At 49.5% G+C, this 23,752-nt stretch overlaps 1 protein-coding gene and 1 long non-coding RNA gene across 4 annotated transcripts in view; both read left to right on the top strand.

Annotated features, from left to right (window-relative positions):
• The first annotated feature begins 955 nt into the window (after positions 1 to 955).
• Positions 956 to 23,752, top strand: part of PPP1R37 (protein phosphatase 1 regulatory subunit 37) — a 38,760-nt gene continuing 15,963 nt past the window's right edge. For all 3 annotated transcript variants that reach the window (XM_021004207.1, XM_021004206.1, XM_021004205.1), the window contains exon 1: positions 956 to 1,175. In XM_021004207.1, the coding sequence (XP_020859866.1) occupies positions 971 to 1,175 (205 nt within the window). In that variant the 5' untranslated portion in view covers positions 956 to 970. The remainder of the gene's footprint in view (positions 1,176 to 23,752) is intronic.
• Positions 3,295 to 22,864, top strand: LOC110220245 (uncharacterized). Its single transcript, XR_002327815.2, has 3 exons — positions 3,295 to 3,382; positions 3,616 to 20,895; positions 22,301 to 22,864. It is a non-coding gene; the product is annotated as an uncharacterized LOC110220245 (long non-coding RNA).

The following is a 23,752-nucleotide window of genomic DNA, read 5'->3' as shown; positions in this document are numbered from 1 at the left end:
TCCCTCATTTAGTTTCATTTGGTTCATAAAAAATGTTGCGGCACTCTCCTGCTTTTTGCGCCTTTTCGATTTGGCTCTGGAACGCAGCGGCCAAGCTATTTACCGCATATGACTCTATGCCGTGTGAGCAACAGAAGCGTGGGTTGGATTGGCTACGTCGTTTCGGCACAGCCTTCCTCCATCTGCTTGTCCGCACGCGCATATTCTCCACAGAGCTTATTTTTCTCCCTATTAAATTTACATTTTGTGTTTCTGCCCTTCAGTTCTAACCTCTCCGACTTTTCCCTTTGTTTTGCTTTTTCTTTTTTGAAGCTGTCCCCTCCCGACTAAAAGGCTGTCTATCGCGAAAGTGCGCCAGCTGACGCGGCGCTCTTGAAAGCGCAGGAGAATGAGCCGTCGCGTGGGTGGGTCTAAGATGTGACGGGGGCGTGTCTTCACAGCGCCGGAGGCGGCATTCTCTCGTCCGCCTTCTTGTCCTCCCCGACACATTCGCCACAGTCGCCGCGTCTTCTTCCCTCCAGATTCCGTGCCGCAGTCCTTTCTCTTTGAATCCCTTTTTTGTTTCCTGCCTCCGCCGCCTCCGCGGCCCTCTTCAGGCACCCGTGGTTTTCGCTTTAGTGGGGCATCGGTGACGAAAGTGCGTCTTCGGAGGCGCTCCGCAGGTCCGGCGCCAACGTGCGTGCGCGCCGGGGCGGGGGCGCGCGCTTGGGCTCCCGGGCGACGACGTCGACGTCAACGTCAAGCGAGGAGGCGGCGGCGGAGAAGGAGGCGGAGGCGAAGGCGGCGGGAGGCGGCGGGAGGCGGTGTCGGTGGGGGTCGCTAGCGCTCGGGCTCCGCGTGGGGGTCGCCGTTGGGCTCGGAGCAGCCGGGGGCGGGGGCTCGGGACGCGGGCCGCGCCGGGGCCGGGGCCATGGGCCGGCGGGGGCTGGGCCCGGGGCCCCGCTGAGCTCGAGCCGAGCCCGTGCAGGCCATGGCGGGCGTGCCCGCGGGCGCTGAGGCCGTCGGCGCCGCGCTGGGCCCGGCCCCGGAGGAGGCGCCGGCCCCGGAGCAGGCCCCGGCCGGCGCTGGAGACGCCGCAGCCGCCGGGCTCAAGGCCGCCGCCAAGCGCGTCACCTTCCCGTCGGACGAGGACATAGTGTCCGGAGCCGTGGAGCCCAAGGATCCCTGGAGACACGGTACCCGGGGCCGGGGGCGCAGCCTGGGGTAGGGGGGGCACAGGTGGGGGGGCAGTCCTGGAGGAGGAGGGGACGGACAGTGGTCAGTCCCGGAGGGCAACCTGGAGGAGAGGGAAAACAGACGATGTGGTCAGTCCAGGAGGGCAGCCTGGAGGAGGAGGGGGTGGACAGTGCCAGTCCAGGAGGGCAGCCTGGAGGAGGAAGAGGGGACAGACAGTGTGGTCAGTCCCGGAGGGCAGCGTGGAGTAAGAAAAGGGGACAGACAGTGTGGTCAGTCCCAGAGAACATCCTGGAGAAGAAGGGGATGGGCAGTGTGGTCAGTCCCGGGGGCAGCCCGAAGGAGGGGGAAAGCAGAATGTGGTCAGTCCCGTAGGGCAGCTTGGAGGAGGCGGAGGGGCTGGTCAAGAAGTTAGTACCGAGAAGACCCTGCAGGAGAGAGAATTTAGGGGTCCTTGGCAGGGTGGCTCCTGGGGTATCCCCGACAGACATCCTGGAGGATGGGTTACTGGGGAAGGGGGGTGGCTAAGAAGAGGAGTTTTTGCCGTGGAGGGGGTTATTCTAAAGGAAGTAGCCGCCCCCCGCCCCCCCCAGTTGAGAGAAGTGGGTTCTTGTGGGGAACATCTTAGAGGAGGTGGCAGTGGAGAGAATAAAAGTGGTTTGGTGGGCAGCTTGGAGGAGGAGGAGGAAGTTTGTTTTGGGGGATGGTCTTTGGGGGCTTTGATGGAAAAAGTTGGTTGGTCCTGGAAGGCACCTTGGAAGTGGAGCTGTGGCCTGGGGGTGGGGAGAAGGTGGTTCTTCAGGTTCTGGAGTCTGCTAATAGAGGCTGTGTCCTGGGGGGCAGCACGGTGGAGGGCAGGGGTCAGTTAGCCTATGAAGAAAGGCCTGAACCTGGGGTTGGTTCTTGTTGGGAGGGAGGAGATCCTTGAAGAAACGGGAGTGTTGAGGTGGGGGGCGGGGAACAACAGGGAGGCGCCTGGCTCGGGTGCCCAGGGGAGGATGAGGGCCTCTGGAAGTGGGGGGGCATGGCAGGTCAGCAGTGCAGCCTGGTCCTCCCTTTGCAGGTGAGCTTCAGGGACTGGCCTTGGGTCACGCCATGGGTAGAATGGGCCGCTCCCTCCCGGTGCCCCCAGATGGAGAGGTGGGGAGCAGGATGGGAGGGAATGAGGAAAGTGTGGTCTCAAAGTTGGGCAGGGGAGAAGGAAAGCTGTGCTGCTCATGAGAGCTTGGGTGAGGGATGCAGAATGTAGGTCCTTGGGGGTGGGGCCCCACGAGAAAGCTAGGGGGTCTCCCTAGAGAGTAGTGGAGGGGGCTGGGAGCCACGCAGCAGACACGAGCCCTCCAGCTCCAGCAACCGAAGATGTGTCATTTGAGGTGGGCCTGCAAGTGCATGCTTAGGACCCAGACACAGAGGTGGGGAGGGAATTCAGTCAGCCGGTAAGCATTTATTAAGTGCCTTCTGCTTGCCAGGTACTGTGCCAAGTGCTAGGGATATGAAGAAAGGCAGGGGGAGGGCACTGGAATGAAGAGGGGTTGAGGAAAGGCTTCCTTCGACGGGAGGGAGGGAGGGAGACAGTACGCAAGACATCCCAGGCATGGGGTAGAGGTGTCACGGGGTGTGGAGTAAGGTGTGAGCAGCCTGGAGAGGGAGGAGGGGACCCGGTGATCAAGGCCAGGGTGACACGGTTGTCAGAGCGCCCAAAGTCTGGCAAACCTGGGTCGTGTTCAGGAGCTAACGGGGTCCCTGAAGTCCAAGAAGGTGGTGGGAGGAAGAGATGGAGGCAGCTGAAATGCAGTTTCCTTTCTCCGTAGCCCTGTTGGCCTTGAGGTCGGCCTTCCCCAGCCATGGCCCTTCCTGCCGGGATGTTCCATGTCACTGGCAATGCTTTCTAGGCAGGATTCCATTTTCCTCAAGAGAGGCCACGTGGGTTCTCCTGGCCGAGGCGATGAGGCCCAGAGGGGGAGTGAGCCCCCACAGATCCCGTGGCCGTCCTTCCCGGGCTGAGGCTGGGTCTCCAGGGACTTGATCCACTCTCCATATTTTACAGAGAGGCCAGATTTCTCCTTGAGGACGTGTGCTTGGCGTTTCATAAATGCATGTTGACTGGCCTGTAGATCCTAAGGGTGTTAGAAGCAGGGTGGTGGAGGCCAGACTTCAGCAAACTCCGGGAGGAAGGCATTGCTGGTTTGTTCTGCGTGAGCAGAAGGAGGTGAGGGCCATGTGATCATGCAGAGCACATGATCCCATGCAGAGCTGGGGCACGAGAGGATTGCCGCCTGCTCCCCTCCTTTGGCCTGCCAGTGCCTCCGAGACCCATCCCAGACAGGATAAAGGGGGGGCGGTGAATTTTGCCTGTTGAAGAAGTCGTTTACCCCTTTGGCCGGCGGGCTGGGCAGCTGTAAGCCGTGGTTTAGACCGAAACCAGCTCATGCTTTGTCATAGGATACACAAATTGAGAACAAACGGTGCTCTTGGAAAAGAGAATGTCTGAGCTCAGGGCTTCACCACCCACTGTGCTAGAGGCTGATGGAAGCTCCTGAAGGAAAAGAGGGTTTACTCCGAGGGAGCTTATGGGGAGGCAGGGAGCCTGGAGCTGGACTGCACCCTGGGCCTCTCCTGCTGTGCCGCAGAGCCGCCTCCCCACATCAGGCCCTTGCTCTGCCCCTCGCCCCCAGTACCTCATTCCCACCTCTTCTGTGTGAGGCCTTTCCTAATCCCCCCCCCCCCCCCCGTGTCCTTCCTCCCAAACCACCTTGGATTTCACTGCTCTGTGTGTGATTGGTGTATTATGATTCATAAATGTGCCCTGTCTCAGCCATTAGAATATAAGGAATCATTTCATGTTTTGTCTTCATACCCTTGTGCCTGGCACACTGTAGGAGCTTAATAAATGCTGGTTGATTGATTGATGTGACCCTTGGACAAGGGAAGCAGTGGCCTGAGATGGATGGAATCTTAGGCATCTTCCTCTCTGGCACCAGGTGTCAGCCATCCAGCTTTTTCAAACTCCCTTCCTCGCATGCTGACAGCTCCTCTGGCTCAGTGCCTAGAGTACTGGGTTTTTGAGCCCCTCATGTGACTGCTCATGTCCTTCTCCTTTTGGTCTGAAGACACATGAGTCATGTTTGACAGTCTGTTCCCTTTCAGGAACCTCCAGCCTCCTCAGCGACACGTGCTTTTCTCAGGCCTGAGGGAAAAAATAGGCTGCCCTCCATGGGAAGATGCAGTGGCTTATAGCAGCAGAGACGCTGGCCTGGGCCACGAGAGTCCCTGACCCGGAGTGACCTTGGGCTAGTTCCTGCCCCTCTCTGGGCTGTAGCTTCCTGCTTCATAAAATGAGGTGAAATTCAAGAGCTTTTGAGGTAGATGACCTCAAGGTGAAGTGTCTGCACTCCTGGTGGATGGCATTTGGGGGCCTGTCACACTTTCCTGTTTGGTTCCCCAAGACAGAGTGCTCCTAGCATCACAGAAGGTTAGAGCTGAAAGGAGTCTGTTTGGATGGATGGAATATTGGAGCTGAAGAGCTTTAGAATGTAGGCTGAAAAAGCTGCAAGTGATCCCTAGACCACCTTTATTTTACAGAATAGGAAACTGAGGCTCAGAATGGGAAACTGACTTGACCAATTTCTGGTGGCAGTTTAACAGTGGAGTCAGAATTGGCAGCTGGCTCTCAAGATGGATAGGGTTGGGAGGCCAAGGGGAACCAGTGTCTCCATGTAACAGGTGTTGTGTTGAGGTGAAGGTTGATGGTAACCTGATTCCCTCTCTTAGCCTCCCTGGGCCAGCCTTGTTGCAAGGCCCTGGCCCCTTGCCTACCAAGAAGTTTAATAGGGTGTGTGTTACCAGTGGTTGAGGGCCTGAGGCTGGGTTTGCAGACCTGAGGCCCCTTTTCTACGTAGGACATTCATTCAACAAGCTTTTGGGAAAGGCCTCAGCCTTGGGGGAGATTGGGATTGAAATCTGGTCTGGACTCTGCCCTCAAGGGGATTGCAGTATAGTAGAGCTAGGGTGAAGACTCCTAGAATAAATGAAATGTAAATTAGAATGTCTGAAATCTGTAATGGAACCAAAAAGGGGGTGGGGGAAGGCTTGGGAAGGATGCCAGGTTGAGAATCACAAGACCTTGATTGGAATTCTGCTGTATGGCCTTTGAGAGCCTGGGCTTCATTTCCTCTAGGGCACTTGGCTTATCTTAAAAAAAGAAATTGGATAAACCATAAATGAACTCACAAAGAAAATACTCCAGGTCCAGAAAGATTCACAAGCAAATTTTACCACACATTTAAAGAATTAATTCTAATAATACATAAACTCTTTGAAACAGTAAGAAAAGCAGAGGTCCTACCAAATTCCTCCTATAACAAAAATATGGTCTTGATACTAAACCAGGGAATCAAATCAGAGAAAGAAAACTACAGCCCAACACTCTTCATAAGTATCGATGGACAAGTTTTAACTATTAACCAGTAGACTCCAGCAGTGTATCACAAAGATCATTTACTGTGGCCAGACTGGATTTATACCAGGGATGCAGGGCTGGTTCAATATTAGGAACACTATTGGCATAATTGACCACATCAATAACACCAACAAAAATCACAGTTATCTCAGGAGACACACAAAAAGCATTTGACAAAATACAACACCCATTTCTGTTAAAAACACTAGAAGAATGGGGCAGCTGGGTGGCACAGTGGATAGAACACCGGCCCTGAAGTCAGGAGGACCTGAGTTCAAATCCGGCCGCAGACCGAACACTGACACTGAAGTCACTTAATCCCAATTGCCTAAAAAAAAAAATTTTTAATAGAAATATAAAAACACTTGAAGGCATAGAAATAAATGGAACTTTCCTTAAAATCCTATGTAATACTTATCTAAAACCAAGAGCCACAGTTATCTGTAACAGGGCCTTCCAGTAAGATAGAGGTAAAGGTAAAGCACAGTGGCTCCTAGGTGGCCCAGGGGGTAGAGCCTGAGTCAGCAGTCAAGAAGACCTGACTTCTGATCCAGCCACAGAAACTTTGGGTAGATGACTTACCCTGTTTACTTCAGTTACTCAGCTGCAAAATGGGGATAATAAACGGCACCTCCTCTCAGGGTTGTTGTGACGATCAGGTGAAATAATGTTTGTAAAGTGCCTGGAATGTAGGAGGCACCGTGTCAGTGCTCAGCCCCTTCTCCCTTTCTTCCCTTCCTCATTGTCACTATTACTGTTCAGTGTTGTACTAGAAATGCCAGCTATAGATGTGAAACAAAGAAAAAAAAGGAAATTTCAGGAACTAGCAGAGATAAAGAAGAAACAAAAGTATCACCTTTTGCAGATGACACAAGGGTTTACTTAGAGAGCCCTAAAGAGTCAACTGAAAAAAATCTAATTAGAACAATTAACTACTTTAGCAAAATTGCAAGATAGACAATAAGTCTGCACAAATCATCAGCATTTCTTTATAGTGCTAATAAAATCCAGCAGGAGGAGATAGAAAGAGGAATTCCATTTAAAATAACTACAGACAGTACGAAATACTTGGGAATGTACCTGTCAAGACATACACAGGAATTATATGAACACAACCACAAAACACTCCTTACCTAAATAAAGATAGATCTAAACAGTTGGACAAATACTAATTGCTCCTGAGTAGGCCAAGCCAATATCATAAAGATGACAACTGTTGTGCAGTTGTTTCAGTCGGGTCCAACCCTTCCTGACCCCATGGAGGTTTTCTTGGCAGAGATCCTGGAGTGGTTTGCCATTTCCTTCTCCAGCTTATTTACAGATCAGGAAACTGAAGCAAACAGGGTGAAGTGACTTTCCCAGGGTCACACAATTAGTAAGCGTCTGAGGCTAGGTCTGAACTCAGGAAGATGAGTCTTCCTGACTCTGGGCCTGGCACTCTAGTCACTGTACCACCTAGCTGCCCCAAAATGACAATGCTACCTAAATTAATTGTATCTGTTCAGTGCCATACCACACTATATAATATATACATATACATATATAAAGACTATAGTTATATATTTAAACCATGTAGTAATGTATGAAACTATAAAGTTATTTTACTTCATAAAGTAAAAGATTACTTTCTAGAAGTAGGAAAAAATAATAGAATTCTTCCAGAGGAACAGAAGGTCAAAAATATCAAGGGAATTAGTCAAAAAAAAGAAAAAGTGGGAAGGGAGAGGCCTGGCAGTACCAGATCCCACACCATACTAAACTACTACAAAGCTGTAATCATCAAAATAATTTGGTAGAGGGTAAGACACGGAGAGGTTGAACAGTTTAGATACACAGTACGCAGAAGTAAATAGCTCAGTAACGGAGTGTTTGAGAAAGCCAGAGAGACAGGGGCTCGCTGCTTGACAGAAACTGCTGGGAAAACAGAAACTCGGTGCAGACCAGCATCTCCCACGGTCTCCTAGGATAATCCCCCAGGAGGCACACTCCTCTCTCCAGAACGGCTGGGCCGATTCACGGTGACGCCCCTGTGTGTGATTTAGAGGAGAAGGGTGACGTCATCAGCAGATCAGTGGAGCGTGGAAGAAATTACCTCTTATCTCTGGGGAGGGCAAGAGTTCATGACCAAACAAGAGACAGAGAGGCTCACAGGAGGTAAAACAGACCATCTTGATTTCATAAAATCAAAAAGCTTTTGCACAAAGTCCGTGCAACCGAATTAGAAGAGAAGCAGAACACTAGCGGGGATGGGGGAGGGTAGAGATCTTTGCAGCAGGTTTTTCTGTTGAAAGTGTCATTTCTAAGATGTGTAAAGAACTGATTCACATTTGTTTGAATAAGAGAAATTCCTCCATTGATAAATGGTCAAAGGATATGGTCAGTTTCGGAGGAAGACGGGAGGGGAAAGGAAGGGAATAGTAATTTATGTAGTGCCTGCTGTGTGCCAGACACTTTAAAGTGTCATCTCACTTGATCCTCACAACAGCCCTGCGAGGTAGGTGATTTTGTTATTCTCATTTTGCAGTTGAGGAAACTGAGGAAACAGATTCGATTAAGTGACTTGCCCAGGGTCACACAGCTAGTAAGTGTCCAAGGCTGGATTTGAACTCTTCCTGGCTCTAGGCCAAGTGCTCTATTCACTGTACTACCTCTTGGATAGAAATCCAAGCTATTAATAGGCATGTGGGAATGAAGGGCTTTAAATCATTTGTGATTAGAAAAATACAAATTAAAACCACTCTGAAATAACAATTTGCATGCCTCGGATTGGCAGAGTGGACAAAAGGGAAATGACATGAATTCATTGTCGGCACATCTGTGAGCTGGCCCAGCCGTTCTGGGAAGCAGTTTGGTTCTATGCCTCAAGAGCTACTAACCTGTGCGTGCCCTTTGACCCAGTGATATTGCTACTGTCCCTACGCCAAAGAGATGAAAGCAATAGGAAAAGGACCCATATGTACAAGAGTGTTTGTAGTGTTTCTTCACATGGCAAAACATTAGAAACTTAGGTCGAGTGGGGGCTGCCCATCAGTTGGGCAGTGGCTGAACAAGTTGTGCTACGTCTGTGGGAGGGAATGCTCTTGTACTGTAAGATGTGATAAGGGGGATATTTTTTAAAAACCTGGGGAGGCTTGTAGGAAATGATGCAGAGGGAAGGGAGCAGAACCAGGAGGACAATTCACAGAGTCACGACCGTCTGGTAAAGACAGCTTCCCCAGACTGAGTGACTTACCCACGTGGTGACCCACCACAATTCCAGAGGACGCGGGCTGAAACGTGGGACAGCCGCTTACAGTGCAAACTGAAACGTATTTGCCTTACCGTCTTTTCTCTGCCTTTTTTTTTTAACTGGGCTGATGTAAGAATTTATTTTGTGTGACTAAATGTTTTTAATGGGTTTTCTCTTGCCTTCTCAGTGGGTGGAAAAGGGAGGTTAGAAGGAGAGAATTGGAAACTGAAAATAAAATTTAATTTTTTAAATAAAAGAAATAAAACGACAGGATTAGATCAGCTGACCTAAGGATTCTTTTGATTTTTAATTCTGTGATGGAGCTGAGATGGCTTGGGGGGGGGGGCGGATCACCAGAGCTGGGCCCGGGAGGAAAGGCAGGATGTCAACAGACAAAGGTGGGGAGATTGTTTAGGGGCCGGGAATAAAGAGCAGAGACAAGAGGGAAAGAAGAAGACTGGGACTGAGAGGGTTCTGGGGAGCAGTGTTTGGTGAGCACTTACTGTGTGTCAGGCACTGTGCTCAGCTCTGGGGAGGAGCTCCCAGTGTGATGGGGACAGCATACAAACAGCCACAGCTAAACAAGCTGGAGATGGGATGAGCTGGAGCAAGGCTCGGGAATGGAGGGGGATTGGGAGAGGATTCCTACAGAACGGGTGGTTTTAGCTAGCACCTGAAGGAAGCCAGGAAGCACAGAGGAGGAGGGAGGGAGGCGTGTGACAGAAGGCTGGAACAGTGAACTGGAGACAGATGGGGGAAATGCTGGGCAAGGAGGCTCAACTCAGTCCTCAGTAGGTGAGGGTCCCTGAAAGGCCTGGGCAGGGGTGGGCTCAGAGCCTCTGGTCAAACTCCTGGGTGGAGGGTGGTAAAACTGTCCACAAAGAGCCCAAGATTCGGAATCCCCAGCAGAGCGACGTCAGGCTACCTAACTGTTCTGCCCTTCTGGTACTGGCCTGCTGCCTGTACCTTCTCAGGCCCTGTGGGGCACTTTTCTGGAGCATCTGTGTCTCCATGGTGGGAGCGAAAGAACTGGTGCCTGGACCAGCCCACTCCAGCCTTTGTCATAGACTTGACCACATTTTCCATCATTGGAGCTGGGAGAGTGCCTCGAGAATATAGAAGACAGTGTTCCAGCTGGAAGTGCCTCCTGAGATGAGCCCAGCACCCACATTTAGCAGAGTAGGAAGTCAGAGTCCTGTGTCCCAGGTCCCAGAGCTACAGAGCTGGGAGCGGATGCCACGTGGCTCTGGCTCTGCTTCTGGCCTTGGCCCAGTTCACCTGTCTGACAAGAAGCAGAGGCTGTTGGAGCCTGTGTTCATTCAGTTGGTGGTGAGAGCAGGGGCCTGTAGGCCATGGTGGCCAGCCAGGCAGGCCTGGAGGAGGCCTCCTGGAAGGGCCGCTTCCCTGGGAGCCTGGTGCAGCCCCACTGAAGCTGAAGGGCAGGGCAAAGATCCTGCAGTCCAATGGCCCTCATTTTCAAGAGCTGGGGAAGAGACTTGCCCCAGGACCCACAGGGGCCGTGCTAGTACTGGAGCCTCTCCCGGGTGAGACAGCCGTGGCAGCATTTTGTTAGAGCCTGTTGGGGATTTGGGGCCAGGCCCTGCCTGGGGATAGAAAGACAAAATAATGTACACAGATGAGCAGAGTGCAAGAAGAAGGGAGATAGAGTGTGCCAACCACTGTATGAATGGTGCGGGAAGGCCCCTTCTTTCTCACACACACGCAAGTTCTCAAGGCAAGTCTTGGAAAGTAGGCAAAGTCCCTGGGAGGTGGAGATGAGAGGGGTCAGTATCAACCTCGGGAGCAGCTCATTCGAGTGTAGGGAGGAGGGAGCTGGAGCGCAGAGTCAAGGCATAGCCAGTGACTAGGAAATGCAATAGAAAATAGAGGTTCAAACCAGATTGGGGAGAGCCTTAAATGCAAGGAAGAAAACAAGCATTTATTAAGTGCTTGCTGTGTGTCAGGTCCTGTGCTAAGCACTTTACAAATACTGTGTCATGAGATCCTCCCAACAACTTTGTGAGGTGGGAGCTGTTATCCCCGTCTTGCAGTTGAGAAAACTGAGACAAACAGAAGTGAAGTGATTCAGGCTTACAGAGCTAGTAAGTGACTGAGGCTGAATTTGAACTCGGGTCTCAATGATTCCAGGTCCTGCACACTCCGAATTGCTCACCACTGCACTACCTCGTGGCCTCAGTGCATAATCATTAGAGATTTGTGACTTTTTTTTTTTGCCCTCCCCCCCAAAAAAAAAGAAAGAAAGAAAGGTGGGGCATGACCATTATATGAAGCTTAAAATTGTGCCAGTAATCCTTAAAAGTAATTTATTACTAAACTGTCTTTGCAAGATGACGAGGCACGGAATACTCACAGATACACATACGTTAAAATTGGGGCAGCTTGCCTGCCCTGCTCCCTTGCTCTTCATCGTCAGTACTGCAAGGCTGGAAAGTCGGCTTTCAGAAATAGATTGACGATGCGCTTGTGATGAGAATTTAAATGCGTATCTATATGTTGAACAGATTGCTGCTTTGTTTTTACCTTTTAAGTGGAGTGACAAATAGAATTATACCATATGACAAAACTGTGATGAAAGGATACAACTCAATTGGGGGGGGGCGGGGAGGAAACAGGGTGCGACAATTATGCCGTGAAATACAGTATCGGTGAGCCCATGCTAAAGGTTTGGAGGGAAGTCTGTTTGGCTTCAGCTCTGATAGGAACTGAATCATGGTCTTAGGTCATTCCTTTCCAGGCCTCACGGCCCTTACTTGGGAAACAAAGGAGGGCTTGGATGACCTCCCTCGTCGGCCTGTGGCTTGTGCCAGCTCGCACATGTTGTGTTCTACAGCCTTTGAATGCTGAGAGTCTGTGTTCTGAGCTGAAAAGGAGCTTAGCAATCATCTGGTCTGTGCCCAGCCTCCCCTCCCCATCCCCATTCATAGATGGGGAGCCTGAGACCCCCGACGAGGAGTGACTTGTCCAGGGTTCCACACAGCTAAGATTTAAAATGCAGCCTCCCATTCCCTCCCATTGCCCTGTGCTTGGTACACAGGGCAGACTTCTCTGAGGACCTGCAGGAAGGTGCTGCTCTCCTCCCCCACTGAGTGTGCCTGATTCTTTCTGTGCTTCTCTGGTGGTTCCTGCCTCCTTTGCAGAGCTGTGGTGCCACAGGGGAGACTCCCTGCCACACTGAGACGGGCAGGGGGCTTCTATCACAGGACTTCCAAGGCTGCCCCAGGAACACAGAGGAGTGCTTAAAGGCTGAGAAAGGCCTGCCTCTGAGACCTGTTTGTGCCACTCTGAGAGAATGGTGGGTGTGGAGAACAGGGAAGAGGATGGCAGGGATTGGAAAAAGCAAAACCCAAGAAGTGACGTCAACCTTGGTGTGGGAGGAGATAAGAAAGGAGGTGGAGAGAGATTGAGAAGGGGGGGGGAAGCAGAGCTGAAGAAGTCAGAAGGAGAGGTGGGCTGAGGATGGAGCAGAGGAAACCTGGAGAGGCAGGAGGGATGGTGGATAACAAGGAGGGTGTCCCCTCCACTCTGTAGAGGAGCAAACCCACATCAGGGAAAGAGAGTTGCTGTTGTGTGGGGAGAGAACACCTGGCCCAGGGAGTCTGAGGCTTGATTGGTGGCTCCTCATCACCTCCAGGACAAAGCACGTGCTCCTCTGTTTGGCGTTCAAAGCCCCGGCTCTCCTGGGTTACCCCACCTTTCAGGTCTTCCTACATGTCTGAAATCGCATCTTCTCCTGGAAGCCTTCCCCAGCACAGCTTAGTTCTGGTCAGTTATGGGCTGGTTATCCTGTCTGCGCTTGTTTGGCCTGTTAGATTGTAAGCTTCTGTAGGGCCAGGACTGTCTCTTGCCTCTTTTCCTATCCCCAGCACTTAGCATATAATAGGCGCATAATAAATGCTGGTCTACTGACTGATCGAGTCAGTCTTCTAAAGGTCCTTCCAACCCTTGCATTCTGTGTTCTTTATTCTAGGAGGCCTTAAATAGTAGTAAATCTTGTGGAATTCAGGATTCCAGGTGGTCCCGTTGTTGTAGGTAAACAGTTTCCTCAGACTAGGCCAAGCTGTTTCCTGATAGCTTGCTGCTGATCCTGCACAGCCACTCCCAGGTGCCAGCTGGCCTTCTGGGCTCCCGGCTGCTGTTTCTGGGGACTTCGATAATCCCACGCACACTCTCTGGTCGCTGGTTTGTCCAACTCCCTCCTTAAATTGACTCTGGAGTTGGCTTCCTCGGCTGTGTGGGTTTCTGGGTGAGTTGGCCAGAGTCAGTCATGACTGACTTGAGCTAGAAGAGATGTGGGCCTTAGTATTTCAGAGCACGTAGAAACCAGGGCTAGGGAAAACCTCCTTGTTTTACAGATGGGGCAACTGAGGACCCGGACCTGGAGCCAGCTAGTATGGAGTCTAGGTCTCCTGGCTGTCATGTGGGAAGTTGGGCTGAGGTAATGTTCAAAGCCCTGGCTTGGGATCAGAGACCTAGGGTTGAGTCCCAGCACCACAGCGAAATATCTGAGATCTTGGGGAAATCTTTCCCTCTCCAGTTAGGTTTTCTTACCTGATTAAAATAAGAGCCACACTCCAAATTCTCCTGGCCCTTGGAATTAGGGTAGGTGGTCCTGTGAGGCTGGCAGTGCAGGAATCACTCTGGGCTCCCTGTGCCTTGTCTGAGCTGTAGATCTGGAAGCACATGTAGCCCTCCTGACCCCACTCAGTGCTGGGACCTGGCCAGCCTGTCTTCACACAAGCTTCACCATTGGGCTCTCCCAGGGCTTGTCACCTCTCCAGGAGCAAATGGATGGGTGGCCTTGAATGAGAACCGGCTCTGATTCTCAGGTAGTTGACAGGATGCTGGATTTTGGTGTCAGAAGCCAGGGGTCACATCCCAGCTCTACTGCTTCCTACCTAGGTGACCTTGGGCGGTTGGGTCCTTCTCTTTGGGTTTCAGTTTCCCTTCCTGTCACATGAGAGGGCCAGAGTGGTTGATTGCCAGGATCCCTTCCCTTTGGAAGAAAGATTAGACAGGCCCGGTCTGCTTTGGCTCCAGAAGACAGTACTCCGTTCTTCTTGGGTCTCGTTCTCCTACACTCACCCCCTTCCTGTCCCCCTCGCCCCTCCAGGGATTTGAGACCAGGTTCCCTGAGGAACCCAGCTCTTGGCCGGGTCTGCTTTCTCTGCCCCCTTGCCTGGCAGGTGTGATGGAGGTGGGGGAGGGGGCGTACCCTGCAGAAGAAGCCTTGTTTTCAGTAGGCTTCAGCCAGATTCCAGCTCTACCTGTTCACCTTGTGACTTTGATCAAGTCATTTGGCTTCTGGACCTCACTGGCCTTGTCTGTAAAGCGATTTGTTGTAGGTAAAGTGCTTTGTGGGTAGCTCAGTAGAGGCCAGAGCCCTGAATTTGAGTCCCAGCTCTGCCATTTAACCCTGCAGGTGCCTGGGCCAGTCACTTTACACTGTGGGTCTGAGTTTCCTATGGGTGAAGGTTCTTTAAATGAATGATCCTATAAAAGCTTTAGGGGCTGTGTAAATGACAGCTCTTGTTAGCATGACTTCACAAATATTAACAGCCCCCAACTGTAGATCTCCAGGAAGGTGTCCTGTCCTGTCACTGGACCTGAAGGCCCAGGGCCTATATGTGAGTACCAGACCTGTCATCTCCTACTTGTGGGGCCTTAGGTGAGGCCCTTATACCTCTCTGGTGGGATAGGGCCTCACTTTCCTCATTTGTCAAATCCAGAATACAAGCAGCCCTCCAATAAATTTGTGGGGATCAAATGAAATAACCCATATGAAGGGCTGAGTTTTCAAGTACGATAGCAGTGCCCGGTAGGTCTGTCTTCTGTGGAACAAGAAGGTTTGACTAGAGGATCTGTTTGTCCTAGGTTTGATGGTCTCTGACCATTTGTGGACATCATCCTTGACTAGCCAGGGCAAGGAGGTGCCTCCTGCCTAGAGCACTCTGGTCACGGGCATCACCTGGTACTGCTTCTGGCCCCTGCGCTCCCTTTACATCAGCTCTCCATAGGGGATCTGCCCGACCTAGAGAAATATCTGGAGCTTTCACTCTTGCTGCTGGAATAGTTCATTTCCTGATCAGTCAACAAGCATTGATTTTCTAGGCCCTGGGCTAGGCACTCAGGGGGCAATGATACATAAAAATTAGTCCCTGCCTTGCGTGTTACCTTGTATGTAAGTCAATGCGAAGTCAACACAAAGGAGATAGCGGGGACAGGGGACGATTAGCAGCTGGCACCGGGGAGCTCAGGGTCTGTCAGATCTGGGGCCGTTGCTCCCTTCAGAAAATTATGTATGTCATTCTAAGCAAGGACTCATTGGAAATATACTGATGTCTACTTGGAGCCCCCACCCAACCTTTGGGAGAAAAGGGGGCATCGGGGGCAGTCAGGTGGCACAGTGGATAGAGCACCGGCCCTGGAGTCAGGAGGATCTGAGTTAAATCCAGCCTCAGACACATAACACATACTAGCTGTGTGACTCTGGGCAAGTCACTTAACCCCAATTGCCTCACCAAAAAGGAAAAAGAAGTGGGGAGGGGCTATGAAAGAAGGGGTTGGACTTTTGATGGGGGGTGATGATGGCAGAGAGAAAGCCAAGCTGCCCTGTTCTAGGGCTGGTTCTTTTTGTTCCAAAAAAGGAGTGACCTGTACAGCTGAAAAGGATAGCCCAAAAATGACAAACGGGGAGAGAGCAGGCATCTGGCTGCCCGTGGTGAATTCCAGTGCCCCGGCCCTGATGGACTGTGTCCCTGCAGACTGAAAAGACTGGCTCATGGCATGGAGGAGCCACAGTTGTCGGCATTTGCAAGATCAGGGAAAGTGAAGAGGCACCATGAGCTGGCAGAGGGGCAGATGGGCAGATGGGCCGGTTTTCAAGAAAGGGAAGAGAGCACCTGCAGACTCCAGGCCAGTGAGCTTGACTTCCATTACTGGGAAAACTCTAGACTAGGTCATTCAGGTTGGCGCACTTCTAGAACAGGAAGCAGGAAGTACAGAGAGCCGATGTGGCCTCTTCCTGAGCCAGTCGCGTGAGGCTGACTTCATTTTCCTTTTCTAACAGGCCAGCAAGCTAGAATATAGCTTAGATAGATTTCTAGCAAAGCTTTTGCTCGAGTACCTCATATGAATCTAGTGTGGAAAGACAGGAATTCCTAAAAGTTTGGACTTTCTTGGAGAGGAGTTGTTGATAGGACATTAGGTCTGCAGCGGAGGGCCCCAGGGATCTGCTCCAGGCCTTGTGCTTTTTAGCATTCTTGTCAGTGGGTTTGGCTAAAGGCCCAGATGACGCATGTGCCCCATTTGGAGATGACTCCAGACTGGGAGGGATAGCTGACATGCTGGCTGACAGAGCCAGGATCCAAAGTGACTCTGACAGGCTCTTGAGGACTGGGCTCAATCTTGTGAGGTCATAAGTCCTGCACTTGGGTAGACAAATATAGGACGGGAGAGGCCCAAGTAGATAGTCATCACTCGTTCTCAGGAAGACCTGGAGGGGGTGCAGTGGGTAGCAGTGGCAGCCAGGCGGAGCCCAAGTCCACGCTGTCCTTTGCTCTCAGCGTGGCCGCCAGGGTTCCAGAGGGCCCGGGCTGAGCTGGAGAGCTGTCAGCAGGGACCCCAGAGGGGCTGCTGAGCTGTGTATTGGAAGGGCTGTCGCCTGGAGAGTCTGCAGTGCTGGGAGCTGGCTGCAAATGGAATGGGTTGTCTCAGGTCATTTAGCCAGTCAACAAGCAAGCACTTGTTGCATGAGTAAATGGTTGGAGGCTGGGGGTGGCATTTATCAAGCACTTATTTGCAAAAGATACAGCTCCTGATAAGAGGGTAATGACTCTTTTCTTTTAACTGTCTAAATTGTTTTTTCAACATTCACTTTTATAAGATTGAGTTCCAAATTTTTTTCTCCCTCCCTCCCTCCCCTCCCCAAGGTGGCATGCAGTCTGATATAGGCTGTACATGTACAGTCATATTAAACACATTTCAACATTAGTTGTGTTGTCAAAGAAGAATCAGAACAAAAGGGAAGAATCACAAGAAACAAACGACAAAAAAAAAGAAAATAGTCTGCTTCAATCTGCATTCAGACTCCATAGTTCTTTCTCTGGATGTGAGTCCCTTGGAATTGTCTTAGATCCTTGTATTGTTGAGAAGAGTTACGTCTATCACAGTTGATCATCTCACAGTGTAGCTGTTACTGTAGCATGTTCTCCTGGTTCTGCTCACTTCACTCAGCATCGACCATACAAGTCTTTCCAGGTTTTTCTGAAGTCTGCCTGCTCATCATTTCTTACAGCACAATAGTATTCCATGACAATCATATGCCACAATTTGTTCAGCCTTTCCCTAATTCGTGGGCATCCCCTCAGTTTCTAGTTCTTGCCACCACAAAAAGAGCTGCTATAAATATTTTTGTACAGATAGGTCCTTTTTTTATGTCTTTGGGATGTAGACCTAGCGGTGGTATTTCTGGGTCAAAGGGTATGCACGGTTTTGCAGACCAGAATGGATCAGTTCGCAACTCCACCAACAATGCATTAGTGTTCCAGTTTTCCCACACCTTCTCCAACGTTCATCATTTTCCTGTTTTGTCATGTTGGCCAATCTGATAGGTGTGATGTGGTACCTCAGAGTTGTTTTGATTTGCATTTCTCTAATCAATAGTGATTTAGAGCATGTTTTCATATGGCTATAGATGGCTTTAATTTCTTCATCTGAAAACTGCCTGCTCATATCCTTTGACCGTTTAGCAATTGGAGAATGACTTGTAGGTAATGACTCTTCTTGATGATGATAAGATCACCAGGGTCCGCTGTTGACTGATCTAACCTGAGCACCAGGAATGCGAAGACAAAAAGAGACCTTGCCTTCATGGAGCTCCTATTCTAACAGGGAAGACAATGTGTGAGTCCCCAGATGCATATGAGAAACGCAGAGACTAGAGGGAAAGGCATCTCAGGAGAGAGCATCAGCAGCTGGGGGCCAGGGGAGCGGGATGGAGCAGAGCCTTAAGGAAAGAGGAGAGAACTCAAAGGCGGCATCAGGGAGGAGGGCAGGAGATGGGGAGTCTTGGTGAAGAACAACCCGGAGGCGGGTGTTGTTGGATCAGAAGATGGGGGGGGGAGTACCCATAAGGTCAGGACGAGCCCCAGGAGTTTGTTGAGGCAGGAGGCGGCAGATCGCTGCTCCAGCAAGATTACTTGGGCGGCTGTGTGGAAAGCAGGTCGGACTATGCAGAGACTTGGGACAACGAGGCCAGCTGGCCGGCTGTTGTAGGAGGCCAGGGATGCAGTGCAGAGGGAGGGCCGCAGTAGGGTGGGAGCAGGCTAGGAGAGAACAGCCATATCACAGAGGGGTTTGAAGGTGGAAGGGACAAAAGCTACCAACAGATTGGCTCTGTGGGGTGGGTGAACAGGAGATTTCAAGGATGACAGCGACATTTCCAGCCTGCGTGAAGGGGAGGGTGGTGGTACCCTCAACAGCAATAAGGAAGTTTGGCTGGGAAATTATAATGAAATAAACCTTTGACTAATTTTCTTTTGAGAAAATCAGATTACAGGTATCAAAAGTGAAAAAGGTGAATTTACAGCCAGTGAAGGAATAAAAGAAGTTATTTGAACTTAGGATATATTATATATCAATAAAACAAAATAAAAATTAAATGGATGAACATTCACAAAAATGTAAAATTGCCCAGATAACAGAATAAGAAATAGACTGAACTCAGTCTCAGAAAAAGAAATGGAACAAGCCATAAATAAGCTTCTGATGGGAAAAAAAAAGCCCAGGGACCTGGTGAATTTACAAGCACGTTCTACTAAATGATTCAAGAACAAGTCATGCCAGTACTACATAAACTGAAATGATCCTAATAGGGATATTCCTAGGCTACTTCTAGAAAACAAATCTGGTCTTGATGCCTGAACCAGGGGAGTTAAAACAGAAGGAGAACTATAGACCAGTGTCCGTATGAATCATCAATGCAAAAGTGTTTAAATATTAGCAAAGAGCCTATAGCTCTTTGTATCGTAAGTATTATTATATACCAAGACCAGGAATACAGGGTGGATTCATCGTTAGGAAAACTAAAAACATAATCATTCGATACCAAGAACAACAAAAGTCACATTTTATCAGTAGATACAGAAAAGGCTTCTCACAAGATACAACCCTCATTCCAGTTAAAAACACTAAAAGGCATATGAGTAAATGGATCTTCAGTAAAGATGAATAGTATCTGAGTAAAACCAAGAGCCAGCCTTTTCTGTAATGAGGATGAGATAGGGGCTTTTCCCCTAAGATCAGGAGTAAAGCAAGATTGTCCATCATCACCATTCAGTATAGTGTTTTGAAACACTACTGACAGCAGGGAGGCGAGAAAAAGAAGGTGAGGGAATAATCACAGACCAAGAGGAAACAAAGTAGTTGCTCTGGTGGGTTTACTTAAGGAAACGATCTGAAAAATAATTGAGACATTAACACCGACAGAGTTGCAGGGCACATAAAATAAACCTACATAAATCATCAGCATTTCTTTATGTTGCTAACAAAACCCAGCAGGAAGATATAGAAGGATAAATTCCATTTAAAATAACAACCAAAAGTATTAAATATTTGGGAGTCTTCTCGCCATGACACACAGAGGAGCATATGAATACAACTACAAAACACTCTTTGCCCAAATAAAGACTGATCTTAATAATTGGAGAAATGCTAAGTGCTTATGGGTAGGCTGGGCCAATCTGATAGACATGACGATATTACCTAAACTAGTAACCATTGCAGTCGAACCATCAAAGGATTACTTCATAGAGCTAGGAAAAAAAAATAACAAAATCATGTAGAGGATTAAAAAGCCAAGAATATGAAGGGAAATAATTTTTAAAAAGTGGGAAGGATGGGGGCCTAGGAGTACTAATCAATCAGTCAGTCAAACATATTTGGCACTTACCATGTAGAAATCACTGTGCTCAGCATTGGACCAGATCTCACACTAAGCTACTGAGCAGTAGTGACCTGGTTAAGAAATGGAGAGGCTGATCAGTGCAGCAGCTTAGCTATACAGTATGCGGAAGCAAGCAAGTTGAACAGGCCTGGTGTGTGGGAAACCCAGAGATCCCAGCTACTGAGGTAAGAACTGGGAAAACTGGCATGTGGTCCAGCAGAAACTAGGGACGGACCACCATCTCGTGCCGTGCCCCATCGAGATGAGCTCCAAACGGAGACGTGGCTTAGACAGGGGACCCTCAATTGAGAAATGGCCCAAGAGTGTGAACAGTCCATTTCCAGAGGAAGAATGGGAGCCACCAACAGCCACATTTTAAAAAGCTGCTCTCAAATCACAAATAATTGTAGAAGCGCCAGTTAGAGCAGCTTTGAGGTTCTACCTCACCCTCGTCAGATTGGCCAAATGGGCCAAACTGGGGATGCTGGAAAATAACAAATGCTAGAGCAGTTGTGGGAGACAGGTCCACTGCAGGAGCCGTGAGCTGGCCTGGCTGGGAAAGCGGTTGGGCGCTGTGCCCCAGAGTCATGCGGTTGTGTACCACCAGTGTTAGCGCTGCTTGGCCCGTACCCATGATAACAACTCACATGAGAGCACGTTGAGTCTTGCAAGAGCCCTTTATAAATATGATGTCCTTTGATCCTCAACAGCCCCGGCAGGCAGGTACTGTTATCCCCATTTTGCAGATGAGGAAACTAAGGCAGGCAGAGGTGAAGTGACTTGGCCAAGGTCAGGCCTTCCTGACTTCAGGCCCAGGGCCCAACTGCACCACCTTACTGCCAGAGGGTTGGAAAAAAAAAAACCAAAGGCAAAAGGATCCATATGTACAAAAATGCTTACGTTAGCTCTTGTGTGTTGGCAAAGATTTGAAAGTGAGGGCGGTGCCCATCATTTGGTGAATTGCTAAAAAAGACAAACAGTTTTGAAAGACTTAGGCTCTCTGGCTGACACAGTTACCAACCACAATTCCTGAGGATTCCAGATAAAAATTACACCCACTTCCTGAGACAGGTAGGTGGTAGAGTCAGTGCAGATTGATACTTTAAGAAAAATATATGGCTAGTGGGGCAGTTTGTTTTGCTTGGCTATGTATGTTTGAAAGAGAGGTTTTATTTTTCTTTCTCAAGAGATGGGGATAGTGGGGAGGGAGAGAAGTCAATTTTTACTGCTTAAAAATTTTTAAAGTAAAATGAGGAAATTTGGAAGAGGGGGACTGTTTGGGGAGAAATAAGGAGTTCTGTTTTTGACAGATGCCCAAGGGACGTGTGGTTCAAGAAGTCCAAAAGGCATTGGATGATTGAGGACTGGAGCCTAGGAGAAACCAGGGCTGAGTTGTGGGGGGTCATCTGCATAGAGATGATTGTCCCAGGGAAGCTGAGATCAGCAAACAAAATAATATAAAAAAAGAAGAGGGCCCGTTACAGATTCTTGGCAGGGGGGACACTTCTGGTTAGTGAGGACGGCATATGCAAAGAACAGCCAAAGAAACTGAGAAAGAGCAGTCTAACTGGAGGACAGAGAGGAGAGGGTATCCAGAAGGAGATAATCCACATTGTCTGATGCTGCAAAGAGGTCAAGAAAGGTCAGGACTGAGGAGAGGCCGCTAGCTTTGACAATGCATAGTCTCAGCTGAACAGTGATGTCAAAAGTCCAGTTGCAGTGGGTTTAGAAGTGAGTGAGAAACAGCAGCAGCGGTTCCTGATGCATTGAGGAGACATGGGTGTGTTGGTAAGTAGGTAGAGGGACCCTGCATCTAAGCCAGGGGTGCAGGGTGTTAGTGGGGAAAAGTTGAAGAGTTGGGTCTATGTCCTGGCAGATTAGGATAGCCATTGAGATCAGGATTGGCTGGTAGACTTGGAGACTGAACCTCAAATAAGGTAAGATCACTGAGTGAAGACACAGGGAGAGTCTGGAGGTGGCGATGGGGAGCCAAGAGATTCTGGCTTCCCCTGTGAGCAGGGGGTGGGAAGTGTGTGAAGGCTGGGGAGTTGAAGCAGCATCAGCACCTGGGTCTTGGTGAGTACAGAACGGGGGAAGATGGGAGGAAGTTTGTGCCTGAGGCAGCACACTCAAGACGCAGAATGAGGCATGACTTGGACATGGTGTGTGGGAATCTGTTTTGCTCGACTGCATACTTATTGCAAAAAAAATTGTTTTTTTTTCTCTCTGGTGGAGGTGGGTGAGATGGAGAAAGAGGACAGGGATAGAGTTAGCCATCCTCCCCCCCCCGCCAAAAAAAGAGGGTCATTGAAACATTTTTTATTAATGCACAGAAGATACATATACACCAAAATGTTTATAGCAGCCCTTTTTTTGTGGTAGCAAAGACTTGGAAACAAAGTAGATGCCCATCAGTGGGGAATAGTTAAACAAATTGTGGTATGTGAATAATGGAATATTACTGTGCTGTGTGTAGGAGACGAAGGTGATGAGTTCAGAGAAGCATCCAAGGACTTAATGGAGCTGAAGCACAGTGAAGTAAGCAAATGGAGGAAAACAGCCCCCACAGCACTACAGCAATGGAAATGGAAAAGATCAGTGGCTGTGAAATTAATTATAAGAACAAGTTTGGTCCCCAAGGAGAAATGAGATACAAGAAGATCACCTTCCTTTGCTCCATAATTAACACTTTAATCTTTTTTTAGACATTCTTTAAAATTCTGAATTTAAAACACCAAACAAAATGGGCATTTCTGTCCAGGGAGCACCTTGGGATCATTGGATGCACAGTTTCCCAAACGTAACCCAGCCCACACCCTCCTAGTTCTCAGCACCCTCTGCTCCATCAGCTGTCTCATATCAGGGCTCTGTGTATGGGCAGTCCCAGAGCCAACTGCACAATATGCCTTCCTCAGCCCCTTGGTTTTTTTCGGTGTATTTTGAATGAATAAGACAAAGTGTCTCAGTGCCTGTATATTAGACTCTGTTCTAAGCACTCAGGATACAAATATAAAAACGACGCAGTCCCTGCCCTCTGGGAGCTTCTTGTCCAATAGTTTCATTTTTTTATCAAATTTTCCTCAATCTCTCATTTTATTTTTAAAGTCCTTTCTATGTTCTTCCAAGAAATTTTTTTGTGCTTGGGACCATTTGACGTTCCTCATTGTAAAAGAAGTGGCTTTTCTAGCTCCATTGTCTTCCTTTTCTGAATATGAACCCAGATATTCTCTATCCCCATAATAGCTATCTATGGTTGGTTCTTTCTCCTTTGCTTGCTCTTTTTTTTTTTTTGGGTGGTGGTGGTGTTTTATTTTGTTTTTTAGCGGCTATTAGTGTGATCAAGTTCTAGTCCCCAGGTATGGGGAGTAATGCCCCAAGCCTCAGGGCCTTCTTACTGTTGAGAAGCACCTCTGCACTCCTGAGCCTCAGCTAGAGCCCTGAATCATGCTGTCCTGAAAATGATCTTGCTCGCTGGGGTCTTCCAGCTGTCCTCTCTTCCCTGGAACTGAAACCCGGGGCTCTGCTCTCCTGCAAGCACCCACAGCCAGCAGGGTCCCCCACCCCTCTGCTACTGCCCCCGCCAGGTGTGTGCTAACACCTTCTCCATAGTGGCAGCCCAAGACCTCGACCTCGTCTGGTCCGCGTGGCTGTGCTTGGCCGTGCCTGGACTGTGGAAGATCTTCAGTGTTCTCCTCGGCTGTCAGACCCCACGCTGTCTGGGAGATGAAAGTTTCCTGGGCTGAAAGCTGCCTTCCTACCCCAGCTGCCACTAGGGCTTGTTTGCTGATTCTGCAGAGTTGGCCTGGACCTGTTTGAACCTCACTCAGGCCGAGCCTCAGCCCCTGGAGATCGGGTCTTTCCTGGGGATCTTCTTAGGTTGTCTTAGGAGAGCAACTGCTTTACCCTGAATTTTATTTCTGCTGCTCTA

Source organism: Phascolarctos cinereus, unplaced genomic scaffold, assembly GCF_003287225.1.
Source record: "Phascolarctos cinereus isolate Bilbo 61053 unplaced genomic scaffold, phaCin_HiC Scaffold_726;HRSCAF=1367, whole genome shotgun sequence".
NCBI lineage: Eukaryota > Metazoa > Chordata > Mammalia > Diprotodontia > Phascolarctidae > Phascolarctos > Phascolarctos cinereus.
Note: the sequence above shows the minus strand (reverse complement) of the source record. Positions and strands in the feature narration are given on the sequence as shown.